At 37.0% G+C, this 15,667-nt stretch overlaps 1 protein-coding gene across 1 annotated transcript; it reads right to left on the bottom strand.

The window, feature by feature from the left end:
- Positions 1-641: 641 nt before the first annotated feature.
- On the bottom strand, positions 642-5,676 carry LOC145783935 (3-galactosyl-N-acetylglucosaminide 4-alpha-L-fucosyltransferase FUT3-like). Its single transcript, XM_082595697.1, has 4 exons — positions 5,599-5,676; positions 3,909-4,126; positions 2,650-2,838; positions 642-1,395 (listed from the first exon to the last, which is right to left on the bottom strand). The coding sequence occupies exons 1-4, from the start codon at positions 5,674-5,676 to the stop codon at positions 642-644; spliced, it is 1,239 nt and encodes a 412-aa protein (XP_082451823.1).
- Between the last annotated feature and the right edge of the window lie 9,991 nt (positions 5,677-15,667).

The raw sequence follows: 15,667 nt of genomic DNA on the forward strand, positions 1-15,667 counted from the left end.
AACCTGTCCTGCTAAAACCACTGCACGAGTTACTGCGTCTTTGTTGGAAAGAGGGCCAAGTACCGCAGTCCATGCGCAACTCCAAGATCATTACTCTATACAAGAACAAGGGGGATCGCACTGATTGCAACAGCTACAGAGGCATCTCTTTGCTTAGCATCGTGGGAAAAGTCTTTGCCAAAATGGTCTTTAGGCGCCTTCGGGTATTGGCCGAAAGGGTCTACCCTAGCAAAGGGTCAGTCGAGGCGGAGGAAGCAACTAGAGCAAAGAAGACAAAGAAGAAAAGAGAGACAGCAGCCTCAGAACTCCTCTGATTTCATATGTCCAAACTGTGGACGAGACTGCCACGCCAGGATTGGACTTCAGAACCACATGAGAAGCTGCCGTACCCAGAGTGCTACCATCATCTGAAAAGATGGAAGAATGCCTACCTACCACTATAGGTGGATAAATACGCGATTGATGTATAGCTTCAGTAATTCGGCCCGCCGACTGGAAAAGTTGCGCGCCCCTGCTATATAGGCTACTTAGCGTTCAGTATATTTTTCACTTGGCATGTTGAAGCGAAACAATTATTAATATGCGTCACTGGGCTACCTAGCATCTGATAAAAAGCTTCTGAGAACGTTTGTTTGATTTCTTTAATGGTTATTTCGTAAACATTCAACGTTCTCATTTTCGTACCAGTATTTGTGAAGAGACGGAATAGATTTTTTAGTAGTTAAGTGAATGCCTTGACGTAACATTTTACATAAACGGCAATAGGCGTATATGAAGCCTGTGGCGTAGGTTATGTCAGTGTCTAAATAATTTTTATAGTTGATTTTATAAGGTGGAAAGGGGCATGCCGTATCCTTGCGCCAACTAAAATATTCCATATAGGCAGTGTGATTCTTGTCTAAGAATTGGATGTATTCAATGAGCTTTTTCTCGTTGGCAAAGTCTTCATAATGTATGTATGAATGAGCTGGTAAAATCCCAGCAATGTCCTTTTTGCTTGGACCCCAAACGATCGGAAGAGAACCCAAATAAAAAGCATTGTACCAAACTTTTTCTGTTACGTATTGGCTGCAGTGAAAACTGTTTTCAAACGCAAAGTAAAACTTGTACTTTGAAAGTTTGTCAAACAAAATATCACGTGACACTCGAATTTCGTTTCCTCCACAGCTACCAATTATATCTACGTTTAATCCTTGTTTGTTCAGTCGCTTAACAATTTTCCAACGTGTTTGTGCTCCGAAAGTCCCTCTGCAATTGTGGACAGCCCAAGCCACTAATTTCACTTTCTTGCTGACATCTGGTAAACTACCTTCATTAACTGAAGCAATGCCACAAGGATTCTTAGTATTGTTGTCTTGCCCAAATGAAAGACTGGTACGAAACAAGTATCGACGTCTAAAAAAAAAACAAGAAAAGCATAAGTTCTACATATTATTTTTTAAACGATTTTGTAATAATAATAATAATCTTAATAATAATAAATAACCATCTTAAAGCTTGTATCACACATTTCTACAGCGCAAGTAAATTGATTAGTTTTTTTAAACTAATTTACATAAGGGTTGAAAAGAAAGAAATTTTAACAAACACTTTTATGTCATATAAAAAAATTCGTATTCTCTCTTTGTGCTAGCCTCATCCTGTAAGTTTAAATTACCAAAAGTTAATCATTAACGTCGGATGACGAAACGTCGGAAAAAAAAAGCTAGTTATCATCTTTAACATCACGAGGTAACCTAGTAAATAGTCACCAGAAGAACGCAAATTAATTTTATTACCAAATGCCTGGTGAACAGTCTCTCTCTGTTTTTAGTTAATCATTATTTAATTTATTTAATAATTATTCAAATAAAACTGTTTTCTTTTAGAAACGAATGGAAAAATAAACATTATTTTTGAAATCTGAGTTGCCTTTTCTCTGTTTTGTAGAAAGTACGTAACCACGTCACTTCACCTTTAACCCGCTGCTGACTGGTGACCTACTGTAGAACTTGCCTTGTACGCTGCATTAGACTAAGTTAATTGTAAAACGATTCCACAAGCAAGCTGATGAAAATAATTTGAGAAAAATTGCACTTTTCTAATGTTTGAAAGTGTCACATGATCAAGTGCTTTGTTAAAAATCTGCTATTTCTCCTTTTAAAAAAAGGGTAAAGGTTGTCACATGCTTGATTCAAGTGTCAGGTTTGAGAAAATAACGTTCTCATTGCACATAGTACTAGGCATTGCCTTCGGCACAAAGAAGATATAAGAAGAAGCACTAAGAATTTCGGCATTAAGTTTCTTACTCTCATCCATCTTTCCTTCAGCAATCTTGCACACCCAATTTATTACACCCTGGGTAGACGTGAGCGGTGTTTTCAAGACCATGTGAGAGGCGAACCAGGTTTGCATCAATGGAAAACTAATGCCTTATCCGCTGCACCACCCCATTGCTCTCTTTAACTGGCTTCAAATCTTGCAAACACCAAACAAGACTCCAGATACAACAACTTGTAAAGTACAATAAATAATTGATTTCGAATCTATTCAATGATTTGATTTTCTTTCGCGAAATGTACTCTAAAATACTTGATTTGGAATCATTTTCCATCTTCAAAAGTGAAAGGTGAACATTACAGTAAGAATATGAAATTATTGATCTCTTACCTTTTGTACAACTCATCGATAAAAGGAATGGCTGCGACTGGAATCATGGCTGCATCTACGTCAGCATCCAATCGATAACTCATTGTCCAGTTAAAATAGTCATCAAACTCTGTCAGGAGTTTATGGTACACTTGCTTCGTTGTACTTGTGCTTTCCCGGTTGAACCAAATATAAGCCTGGTTTTCTTTTCTAAAAAAAAAAAAGAACTTTACGGTGCACAATTTCTCAAATCTCTGGGTTTAGTAAAAAAATATAATAATTAAACTTTAACAAGTCCACACAGCTTCTAACCAGGGAATGGGATGGGATGGAATAGAATGGAAGACAGATTTTGGGATGGAAGATGGAAAATGTCAAGGATGGAAAGGAATGGAAGATCTTGATGATGGGATGGAAGACAATCTTCCATCATTCCATCCCAATTCCGTCATTAACTTTCCAACGCTTTATCAAAATATGCAAAATATTACGTTGCTTGCTGAAATAGGCCTAATTCAAACGCTACGTTCAAACAATAATTCAAACGGTACGAAATCCTTAGTAAAATACTGCTGTTAAATTTTTAGCTTAAATTTAGCCTATGGTTTTTAGTAGGTTTATTTGTGGCATATTCAACGCGGAGATCACAAAATGTGAAGATGGAAGAGATTGATGAGATGGAATGAAAGATTTCTTAGATGAAATGAAGATGGAATGGAAAAAAATCTGAGGATGGAAGCTAGAAAAACGTCTTCTATTCCATCCCATACCCTGCTTCTAACACTGTTTGAAAATTAGATTTTTTATGAGAACACAAGCTATATGTAGGCTATGCAAAGAAATGGGGTTGGCAATCGTATTAGAGAACAACTGCACGCCCAGTCAAGCTGGTGCAAGAAATATACCCAATTAAGAATCTAAAGATACATTGCCTGGAAATTCAATGTTCAAAATAAATGTATGACAAATTCCAATCTGAATTTTTTTGTTGCAGATCGCGATTTCGATACATATAGGCTACTGTTTTTTTTTTTCACCGACCACCACAAATGGTGCAAAATTTCTGCATCGTGTTCTATATAAGTGGCACGGCAACGATCACTAGTGGTGAGAGATTTTTCGCTCCTTGGTGATCTCAAAAGCTTCTTGGTGAGCCGCTCACAAGACGCTCTGAAAAGTTGTCTTCTAGACGTTATTTCGAGCATAGCGTAGATGCTCTCATCATTCCGCCATCCCATAGCTAACTAATGAAAAAGGTTGTTTGTGTTGCTAGTCTTTACCTTCTCTTAGGATCAGGAAGATTTGTCACTGACAATGATTTCATCATAAAGACAACAGCCGATGATTCTTCTAGTCTGTCCTTGTCCCGGGTAATCTCACAGCCTCCTCCGCATATGGATGTATTCGGAATTTGAAGATCAAAAGGAATGTGAGCCCATAATAAAACAAGGCATGGTAAAGAAGATACATTGTTTTGCTGTGACAAACTGGATGGTATCTAAAAATAGTTTTTAAAATTAACTTTAAGTTATAGCTGAGTAATGTTGCAAACAGGTTTCAAACTTTATAGTAGACATGCAGTATGAGTTGAAACCGACTTACAACAACTAAATAGAATATGCTATTTTTTTCCATTTTTTTGATTTTATCAAAACAAAATGTAGCCCAATTGATATTCTACAAATCTAAATCAACTAGATATTCCTCAAGTCACTGTTAAAAAAAATATAGCATGGACCAACTAAGTCTGCTTAGAAGCAATAAAATAACCATATATCGACGGTCGAAAACAAAAAAGTCGCAGCCTAAGAGCTAAGTGACATTTTGAGGAATTCCCTTTTTTGCATTTTCAAAACCTATGCACTTAAGGCTATCTACTACTATTTTACTACTATAATTACAGATATTAATGCTCAAAGTGAAAGCATTAACAAAATTCAAAAAAGAAAAAGAAAATTGTTTTCTTTGCCTTTTATTCCAAAGTGTAAAAATGCACTTACGCCTTTTTTGTTTTCGACCGTCGATATGCTTGCCCGTGGCCACACTGGATGAATATCATCGTGTACGAAGAACAAGATTACCCAAATGGAAATAAAGATTATCGCAAAAAAAAACAGTTGAAGCTGTTTCAAAGAAGATAACTCTTTTGCAAGGATTGACATCACTAGATATCTATATTGTCAGTGACATAAAATTTTCATAAAAGTGTGATCAGTTACAATTCTACAAAAAGATACGTGTTAGGTGAAAACCGACGTATGGTCAAATTTAAATTACATTAGGTCAAATTTAATTTGCGCTAAATGAAAAACGGTTCTTGCTCTGAAGCAGTTTAGCGTCAACGTAACTGAAATATTTACCGAAACAACAGCAGCTGCTCTCAAAAAGACAGCTTTTTGAATTGTTGTACTTTTGCACAATGTACATAGGCCTACAATTTATCGCACCAGCAAAACGCAACGTTTTAAGAATATTGGAGTGTCCCTGGAGGCTTTCGAAGAACACTTTACGCTATGTTCAAGGAGCTTGTTTAACTAAGATTTCCTATCCCGTTCTAGACACCATCACCAACTATCGCTTGTAAACTTTAATCGGTTTTCGTTTAAAGCTGTCTTTTGTAAGTAACTGTCGTAAGAGGCTACGGTGCCTACAAGGGTCTGTGATAGATTTGGTTCAGCTCTTGGAACTTTGCTAACATTAACATGTCTGTGTTCGTATGTTCTATCTAAGATATACAATCTAAACTTTCTATTTACCTTTCGTAGTTACCGTACTGAATGTACTAGATAGGCTATCGGTATATAAAAATGACAAAGTAATTTGTCTGGTGATGAAACTTTTTGCATGTTACCATGTTGCGTATAATCAAACAAAAAGTGTTCATTTTGATCATAATATCAAGTCACGTTGTTCCTATATCTTTAATTTAGAAATTATCTTTCATTAAAATCATCTTTTATTGCCTCTTACTGTTTCCTGTGATGTATACCATCTTGATAAGCATTCAGTCACATAACAGACGGATACAGCGATATTGCCAGATATCATCTAGGAAAATGCTTAATATAACAAAAACGGTCAGACCAGTGCAAGTAAGAAGTTTATTTTTGAAATCCACGTAAAATTTCAGTCTAGAAGCACTTGTCAAATCTTATTAACCCAGACAGTCAAATAAATCGACCTGGCTCCTGGTCTAAGAGACTTGCTATTAACGTACGTTTACAATGTTATATGTAAAAGTACCAATAAAACTTTAATGGACAGGATCCACCACAGACTATGTCGTGTTTTATCTGAGAAAAGTTAGAACAGACCATGGCCACCTAAAGATACGGCCTGATTTGTCACATTTTGCAGAAATTTCCAGGTTTTTCTAACTTTGGGCAAACGTTTAAATAAATTTTTCAAAAAACTAGGTTTTTACGCTTTCTTTATTCTTTTCCCCAGATGACACAATAGGTTTTAACATCCTCACATGTTGAAAAACAAAGAAAATTTGATTTCGAAGATTTTAATCAGACTGTTAATTTTCAATAACAGTCTGATTTTGCGTTTTTCAACTTACTTTTTCTCATTTGCTACTGCTTCCCCGAGGCAACAAAACAGTTTTATGTCGTTAGGAAACCACAAAAAGTAAAAACATCTCAAAAAATGTCAGTCATCCACTAACAGTAGCTGTAATCAAAATCTGCAAAATGTGACAAATCAGGCCGCATCTCCAGGTGGCCATGAACAGACAAACGTTTCTTCAACGTTCATCAGCGAAACTCAACCTTGCAACACCCGGCCGAATTGACTATATATTTTTTTCGGACATTTTGACCGAATCGACTATACTTTTTTCGGACATTTTGCTAAAACATCGGTCAATGACCGAAAAATGACCGAAAAAAAACAGCGCGCAATTAGTGTTCAAGAGTCTAGAGTCTAGACCAGGGCTACTCAACTGGCGGACCGCGGTCCGAATCCGGACTTTGTGGGTGTTGAAGGTCCTCGGGTTTCTGGAAGAATAACCTCATTGCCACATTTGGGGGCCTCTTTAAACAGATTTCCATTAGAGAAAAGCAATTTTTGTGATTATCTAAAGAGCTGGGGACTTGGCCCCCAGACCCCCCCCCCAACGCTTTGCCGTCGTCTCTGATGCGCGATCCACACAGCTACACTACAAAGAAACACAATACATTTTTTCCTTTTTTATTTCTTTGTTTGTGTCAGACAAAAATCCAAGTCCTGTTACATACTACCTGAAAAGTGTTCGGTGCTCGCAGGCTACTGGTTGTTCAATTTTCGTGGTTGCATATGAAATATTTACCGGACCGCAAAAATACTCAACTTGTCAAAATGGACCTTTGCTTAGATTAGTTGAGTAGCCTTGGTCTAGAGTCTTTAGAGTCTAGACTCTAGACCAGTGGTTCCCAACCTTTTTGTTGTCACGGACCCCTTTAGACAAATTTTTCAATCACAGTACTGTTGACTATTGTAATAATTATGCTACTCACTACTGTACGGTGTCATATTGCATTGCCGCTGTGACTCCTGTGGCAAATATCACGTTAAACAGTTGCTCAAATAAGAAAATGAATGGATTGTTCAAGAATTGTGAGCAGTATTTGAATATTAAAGTGACCCAAAGTGCCATGCCGAAACCTTTTCAACGTAAGCGAATTTAATGAGATGGTTGTTGTTGCCTTTCCTGAACTAAACGACTGAACTGCGGTTGAGTTTTTGACAATGCAACAGGCATGTCATCTTCAACGTCCACTGTCCAGGCGATTTCGATGTTGTTTTTATTGTAACAAGAGGTGAAAATCCTGCCTCGCAAAGGTTAAGGGTTATGAATGGTAACAAAACAATAATCGCTTGCATTGCCAAGAATGGGTAGGTTTGCAGTTGTGAGCACCAAAATTCTTTCACAGCTTTTGAATGAAACTCAATGCGTAATAACTCTTTTCATCTCAAATCAATTAGGTCATCTTTACCGAGATCGTCATCGCTAATGTTGTTCAAGTCAAAAAGAAAAGGATTTCGAATCCATGTTTCAACTTCGTTCGGCAGGTGTTCTAAATTAAAATAATGTTGAAATGAGATTTGCAGGGCTTCCAGTGTGCGCAAAATTTTTCTCTCATAAAGATCAAAAGAGTCCATTCTCTTTGAGTTTCACCATCAAGATAAGATCTTCCAACATTGGAAAGTTAGCGTAATTACCTGCTTCCAATCTGCGTTTCCAAACCGGCAACTTGGCTAAAAACGCTTTCAGTTTTTCAGCTGCATCAATTATTGTCACACCTGGTTCTTGAATGCCACGATTAACATTGTTAATATGACCGAAAATATCGGCTAAGTAGGCCATACCGTATAGAAAAATTTTACTCTCGAACAATTTTGAGAGGGGACTCCCTTTTGCTTTCAAAAGAGTTGATACTCCATTTTTTTTAGCTGCTGCAGTCGTTTTAAAACTTCTCTAGATAACCAACGTACCTCAGAATGATACAAAAGTACTCCGTAATCTGACCCTACTTCTTGACAGAGCGCTTTAAAAGTACAGTGGTTTACAGCTCTGCTTTTGATGAAATTAACAACTTTCACCCATTCGTCAGAATTTCTTTGAGACTTGCTGGTAAAGTTTTTGCTGCTAAGGCGTACCTGTGCAAGAAGCAATCGGTAACAGCCACGCGAGCTTTGTTTTTTACTAAAGCAGCAAATCCGGATTTGTTCCCGAGCATAGCTGGTGTTCCATCCGTGCATATAGAACAAAGTTTGTTTTTTTTTCAAAACTCATTAAGGTAATCACGGACCCCCAAATGCTTTCTCACGGACCCCCAAGGGGTCCGCAAACCCCAGGTTGGGAACCACTGCTCTAGACTCTATAAATCGTATGTGCGCGGAAAATCCAATGTTTCACAGAGACTTGCTATTAACTTACGTTTACAATGTGGTATGTGAAAGTACCAATAAAATTTTAATGGACAGGATCCACCACAGACTATGTGGACTTTTCAAGAGGCATAAGACATAATTTTAACTTGGGAACGTAAAGTCAACTGATATTTTTTAATCCGAATGCTCTAGTCTAGACGCTGCGTAGCCGCATCCGCAGTTTACAGAACACATTGTGACTGACAGTCATTACTAGGGCCATTTTTTATCACCTAAAAATTGAAAAATAGAAGAATTAAAAATATAGAAATTGAACAACAATTTTTTATGACCTAAAAATTGAAAAATATGACTTTATTTTTTGAAATGTATGACTTTATTTTAGAGCATCAAATTTATGCTAATATTCGTGTGTAATGCATGTAGCCTATCTACCAAACAGAGACTGGATTGTGTATTGCAAAAATAATGCGTCAACATGACGTCACAATGCAAATTAACATCAAACAGCAAGCGCTATCACTAGATCACAAAAAATAATGAAAATGTTGCTTCCAATACTTCGTGAAACTCAGCGCGAGAACTCTCATTGCCTCCCTTCCACAAATTATCAAATTTCAATATCTACAGGAGCTGTTTGAACCGTTTTTTTTTTGCTTAGACTTTTCGGTCATTTGTACGAAATGACTTGAAAAAATTCAGTCATTTTTTATTTATTCCGGTCATTTTTTCTGATGAAAATATTTTCTTTCAAGTAGCTGATACAAACCAAAATTACACTTCCTGACTAGCTACAACATCACGTTTCGCTGAGAAACGTTGTCGTGTTTTATCTGAGAAAAGTTAGAACAGACAAACGTTTCTTCAACGTTCATCAGCTAAACTCAAACCTTTCACATTTGGACCGAATTAACTACATTTTTTTTCCAGGGATATCTAAAGAAGGGGATACGAAGGCTTTTATTACGTCTGACAATAGAAGTTCTTTTGTTTATCGTAAATAATCTGTGTTTATCGTAAAAAGACAATTGGCACCGATAGTAGTTTAATGAATCTTGTTATGAAAACTTGCATTGCGCTATTAACATCAGGCTTGGATGCTCACTGCATGCTCATGGTTGCTTGTTAATTCAACTACCCATATACTTGCTTTACATCTAGCCTCCTGCAAAGGCTTTGTTATAAAAAACAGCTTACTGGTAACTTTTCAATTGTCTTTGTAAACAAGTATTCTTTAAATACACTCTACCTAACATTTGCTAACTATCTTCTGTAGGTTATTGCACCAGCTGCACTACAAAACTTTCTACGATTTAAAAAAGAACCACATGTTTAAAGCACTACAAACTACCGCCCTGGTAGTGTCATGAGAATAAGACAATCGCTGCGAGCCTTCATATCCCCTTCTCTAGATATCCATGTTTTTTCGGACATTTTGCTAAAAAAATCGGGTTCAATCACGAAGTTACTAGGGTTCAATCATTGTGTTTTAAAGTAAAAATGAAAAGTCATATTTTATGATCTAAAACAGAAAATATGACTTTATAATGACTGACAAGCTTCGATAACGGTTAGGGAACGTTCATAACTGACTTCAACCACTCTTTGGCCATTCGTTTGTCTCTTTTCTGAGGGGTTTCTCTTAAGCTTCAAGATAAACCGTGACGCCGCAAAGCAACTAGATAAATTAAACTAAGATAAATTAAATTAAAACAGGCAAAAACTTTCGCTACCGTTGCCCACTTTGGCCATCGCCCACTTGGCTCGTCGCCCACTTGATCCGTCGCCCACTTGGTCTCGCCCAAGTGGGTATCGCCCAGATGTCGTGTACCGATTAAATCAATGCAAAAATTAAAAAAAAAGTTTACCCATGGACCATGGTGGCCTACTGTTGTAGAGTTGGGGATACTGCTGCACTTCTAGCAGCTGTCACTTGTCAGCAAGTCGTTGCCATTATTATTACAATTAGAGCTCGAGGCTGCTGTGTCAGAAAACCGTATTGTTACGAGAGTTAAGGTGTCGCAGAAATATTTAGCAACGTCTAAATAAAACATCACAAAGAATGCGAGATGTGACAACAACACGCTCTACAAACACTGCTAGCCTGTTACTGTAAAACAAAGTTTTATCTTCAACAATCGATTGTCCAGCGTAGTTGTGAAGACATGTTTAGTCATAATTCGTGCAGAGTTTTTTAATTTCTTGCGCCCCCCTTGTGAACCTCACACGGGGCGCGCCCCCAGTTTAAGAACCACTGGTCTAGAGTTTTAAAATGCTACATTTATCCTGTTTTTCATTACAACTCTGAAACCTGGAATATCTCAACAAAAATGGTTTAAAAAATTAATGCTTTTGGAATGTGGTGTTTTCGTAGAATGTAACGCATTTCTAGGCGGGCAAAGAAAACAAATAAAGAAATTTTACATCAAGTGAACCAAACCAGAACTCTATTAAAAAGTATGAAAACCAGACAATATAAATTTCTCGGCAACGTAATAAGAAAGCAAAAACTGGATCATCCCTCTTTAACTGGTAAATTTTTTGGAAAGCGAGCACCTGGCAGACAAAGACAAACACATCTGAAACAATTTAACGACAAGGCAGAAACAATCATCCATGCAACATATAATAGAAATATTTGGGCTAATTATGCATCTGATGAACCGTCTGAACGTTTGCCTGAACCGTCGATGCCTGGTTCAGGCAAGGCAAATGAAGAAGAAGACTATATTAAGACAATGCAAACAATAACGTGTTCTTTTGAAAGTTACTGTACCGTATTGCTTTTGTAATTACGTTGTAACACATCAGCCAAAGGACATCTTTATAGGTAATAATAAATAAATGACATGAGCAACGTTTTGACAAGAGCTCAGTTGGCTTGTTCACAATTGTTCAGCATTTTTTTTTTATCATTTCATCTTTTACCTAGTGCAGTGCCAGCAAGTGAATTTGCATGTCCATAACCACATTTAATGTGCTTGCCTGCATAGAATGTTGGTCAGCATTTAAAAATCGTACTCAACCTGACGCATAGATAACTGTGCACTGGGTATGAAAAAAAAAATAAAGGCACGATGTAATTGCTGGTACATACATATGCAGGGACGCCGGAACGATTTTTGACTGGGGGGATAGGATTATGAAAAAACTTTTGTTGTTGAAAGGCCAATTTTTTTAAAAGTTTTAGAATAAGATATAGCGATAATGCTCATCTATCAGCTTGTGGCGTGCCTCTATACAATAATGCCTGCGGCTGAAGAGTGTTTGTCCGTAAGAGGTCGCCAAGGCTGGAACGTGGCTCGCGGAAGAATTTCAGCAAAACACTTTTGACAACGACGACTCAGCGGCACGACGTAAAGGAAAACGATCCAAAAGAAAAACATCAAAGGAAGAAATGATATTCGGAACATGGCTGCAAGGTTGAAGCTGGACTACTGTATTATTCGGGACATTGATTTTATTGTTAATTAATATTACAGTGTGTGTTACCCTGTCTACCTTGGTTTAGCCTACTTTAAATGATATTAACTTCTTGTTCAGTTCAGTTGTTCAGTTTTTTTTTATTTCTGACAATCATATCAAAAACAATACACGTCAACATAGCAAAGGTCGAGAAAAAGGTAGAAGCGACAAAACTCGAACGTTAAAACGTGCTTGCGACCGAAGTACGTTATTGAGTTGAAAGAAATTTGGCACGGTCGCAACACCTTTAGTGAAAATTTAAGATATAAATATATTCTACAACGCTTACTTCTGTGTGATGTTAATAAGCAGTGCACTCTAGAAGAGATAAGGTTAAAACATCGCCCCTTCTGAGCTAGGAGTCGTACATCGGTAGTGCTTAGCGAATACTATCCGACCATTAGGGACCCTGTGGCCTGCGCCAAAAGCTCACTGTCGAGTAATGATACAAGTGTCCGGTAAACAAAGAAGGGCATCATGCTATGTTATAACCTAATGATGTAACTTACTGTGTTGCAGAAGTTTGGGCCGTAAATATTATTTTGAGGTAAACATGATAGATTATAAGTCACCAGAGATGGGCAAGATCACCGGTATTTAAAGTTTTCCACCATAGTTTATAGTTTGCATCTCTATTTTTTTGGAGTCGGTTTTGCATAATTTTTCAACCAGCACCTGGCAACCTTGTTTGACGGTGTTTCGTTTTTTACTCTTATGTTTTTGGTTTTGGTTTTTTACTCTTGGTGTTTTTTTTCATGGTAGGCCTAGTCAGTTCGGTGATCCTAATGACCGACAAGTATAGTTAAGGACCATTAAACTACAACAAATAATTATTACTAAAAATTACTGACAAGTAACATCAAAATCATGTTTAATGTTTGTAATGTGTTTACTACCAACTTAAACATTTAAATATTTAGTAGTAGGCCTAAACTATATCTAGAACACATGATGATGTCACAACATGAAATACACCTTTCTCGCTTACCATCGCTGTTTGTTGTTGTATCATGTTAATTCCTTTTTGTGTTATTGTGATTTATGGCAGGCATGGAGGATGGCAGGCTGGCATTTTAAAAGTAGGTGGGCTCAAAGGCACAGCAGTCAAAGTCAACTTCCTAATAACTTTGTTGCATTCTTCATACTTGAATCGTTAACAGCTTACATTGTTCTTCATTATTGCTTTTTGTTCCAACATGCGAAAATTTTCCATTTTCGGGCCCGATTTCACCCAACAATTTACAAAATTGTTAAATTGCTCCATAGCGCTGTGCAAAATATGGCGATGTTCACACAAATAAAAAGGCAACAATACACACACAGTTATAACATAGATGACTTAATAAATTGTAACATGTACCATGTTTTTAACTAACAAATTTATATTTTAACATTTAACCGAAATTCATCATTATTGCAAAATGCATTTCAATGCTGCAAATTCAAAACCTAGCGTTCTCACAGAACATAAGTCAAGCTTCCTGTAACAAAAGCCACTCACACAGAACTAGCTCAACACATCTGTATTTCTAATGCGACATAACTATGAAACCGGTATAGCTTTTCCCTTGATTCTTACGATAGCTATTATTGATGAAAAGGCTCTACCGGGATATTATAATATAAGCGGGGAATTGTAAAATGCAAACACTCAGACAGGAATTTGAAATTTGACTAGCAAAACGAACGGACTGAATTTTAGAACAAGAAGGTTAAATTCACGACTGGGGAATGTCGCTCTTCTGACACCGGTCGCACTAAATTATATTGATTAGAGATATTTTTCAATTCCCGATAGCAAATTTGAAACTTTGATTTAATAAAAAATGATTCATTCTATTTAATTCGTTTGCTTTTTTGTAGGAAGTCATACCCCTAGACTAGACAGCCAGAAGCCTAAATTATCCTTTTTATTATTCATTTTTAATTAGAGACTTAGAGTCTCTCAAGATTCTCTTAAATTATCCTTTTTATTTTCTTTTTATTAACAAAATTTACGACAAATTAGGCAGCCAAACTCTACGCTGACAACTTAAGATAGGCAAATCCCTACACTAGGGGACATAGAAAGCTAAAAACCCTACAAAATCATCTATGGTTATGGTAAGTCATCTATGGCTATAATGCCACCTGGGAGTACAACCACATCTACACGTGCTGCCCATCAACAGTGAGCTCAACAGAAAAATTTGAAGATGGACTTCATCGATGCTCTATCAAAGATAATCATCTACTGTAGTTTGTATCAAATGAATGAAGACCTTTTTTTCGAACTTCCTCTCTGATTTGCCGTTTTTGCTATATTTTCAAAGAAACTTTGCTTTCAAAAGTGAGTGGGCCAGGCCCACCCAGAAAATAAAGTAGGTGGGCCCAGACTCACGACTCCATTCCTGATTTATGGTTATTTGAGTTTGCATACTTTAATTTGTCGATACCGGGCTGTAGGGGGCCCTCATATTACTTCTTGCCAAGGGCCTACAAAACCTTAAGGCCACCACTGGCTGCAGCCCACATTTTCTATTGAGATACCACTCCAGACAAACTAACTTTGTATAATCATTAATCAGACAAAACATAGTTCAGTTTAGTTCAGTTTATTTTTTGTTTTGTTGGCGAAAAAGAAAGACACAAAAAGCAAAAAGACAATAAACACAAATAATTCGCACAACAAGGATGGCAGCGAAAGACCAAAAGGTCACCAAAGTCAGCTGCCACCCAAACATTTAAACAAAAGACCCAAAATTAAGAACATTAACACATACGGTTCATAATAGCCTATATAGCACAATACCAGCACTTTAATTTGTAAAAATTAACAATGGAATTAACAATACATTAACAATGGAATAACACAGGGCAACATAAAAAAAACATTGTGTAGAGAAATAAGCGGATGATACACACAAATAAAAAGGAGTGTATTTAGCGCTGCTTCAGCCAGAAAGGTTTTAGCAATTACCATTGAATGTAGCCTACGATTAAATTTTCAATTAAAAAAGTGTCATGATATTTCGCCACCGAGCAGGTAGTCTACATATCGTGTAAAGGAATGTTCAGTGAAAAGCCACATTATCGTGCAATAAAGCAGGGCTTCCCAAACTTTTTTTCTCGCGACCCCTTTTAATCTTCTAAAATTTTCCGCGACCCTTTACAGTTAAAAGGATAAACAATGCAAAATATACGTTTGTGATATTTATTGAAAGGCTTAATTTAAACGAAAACTAAAACAAGCTGTCCGTACTCGAAGCCTACCAGGCTACTTGTAGCCTGCTGGAAACAACATCAAAAAGTAAACACATTTATTCAGTGTGATGGGTGCGACCAGTGATGGGCATTATCGGCGATAATTAATCGGCGATAATTATCGGCGATAATTATCGGCGATAAATTTTTATCGCTTATCGTTATCGCTTAATTATTTTTTCAGTTATCGTTTATCGTTATCGCCAAAGGCAATATTTGATTATCGCCGATAATTAATCGCCGATAAATTTTATTTCGGATCAACACACAAGTGGAAAGATCATGAAAAGTAATATTTTTACTAGCCACCTAGCTAATGATACTAAAATTAAAACCAGTTCTTCTTCAGTGCCTGAAGTGTGTGTGCACAGGTCGTTTTCAGGGGAGGGGCACGCCTCCCTGCAGCGACGGCCCTGACAACACAATAATTTTTAGAGTTGCAAATTGCAATGCA

This window comes from Aplidium turbinatum, chromosome 15, assembly GCF_918807975.1.
Source record: "Aplidium turbinatum chromosome 15, kaAplTurb1.1, whole genome shotgun sequence".
NCBI classification, from domain to species: Eukaryota; Metazoa; Chordata; class Ascidiacea; order Aplousobranchia; family Polyclinidae; genus Aplidium; species Aplidium turbinatum.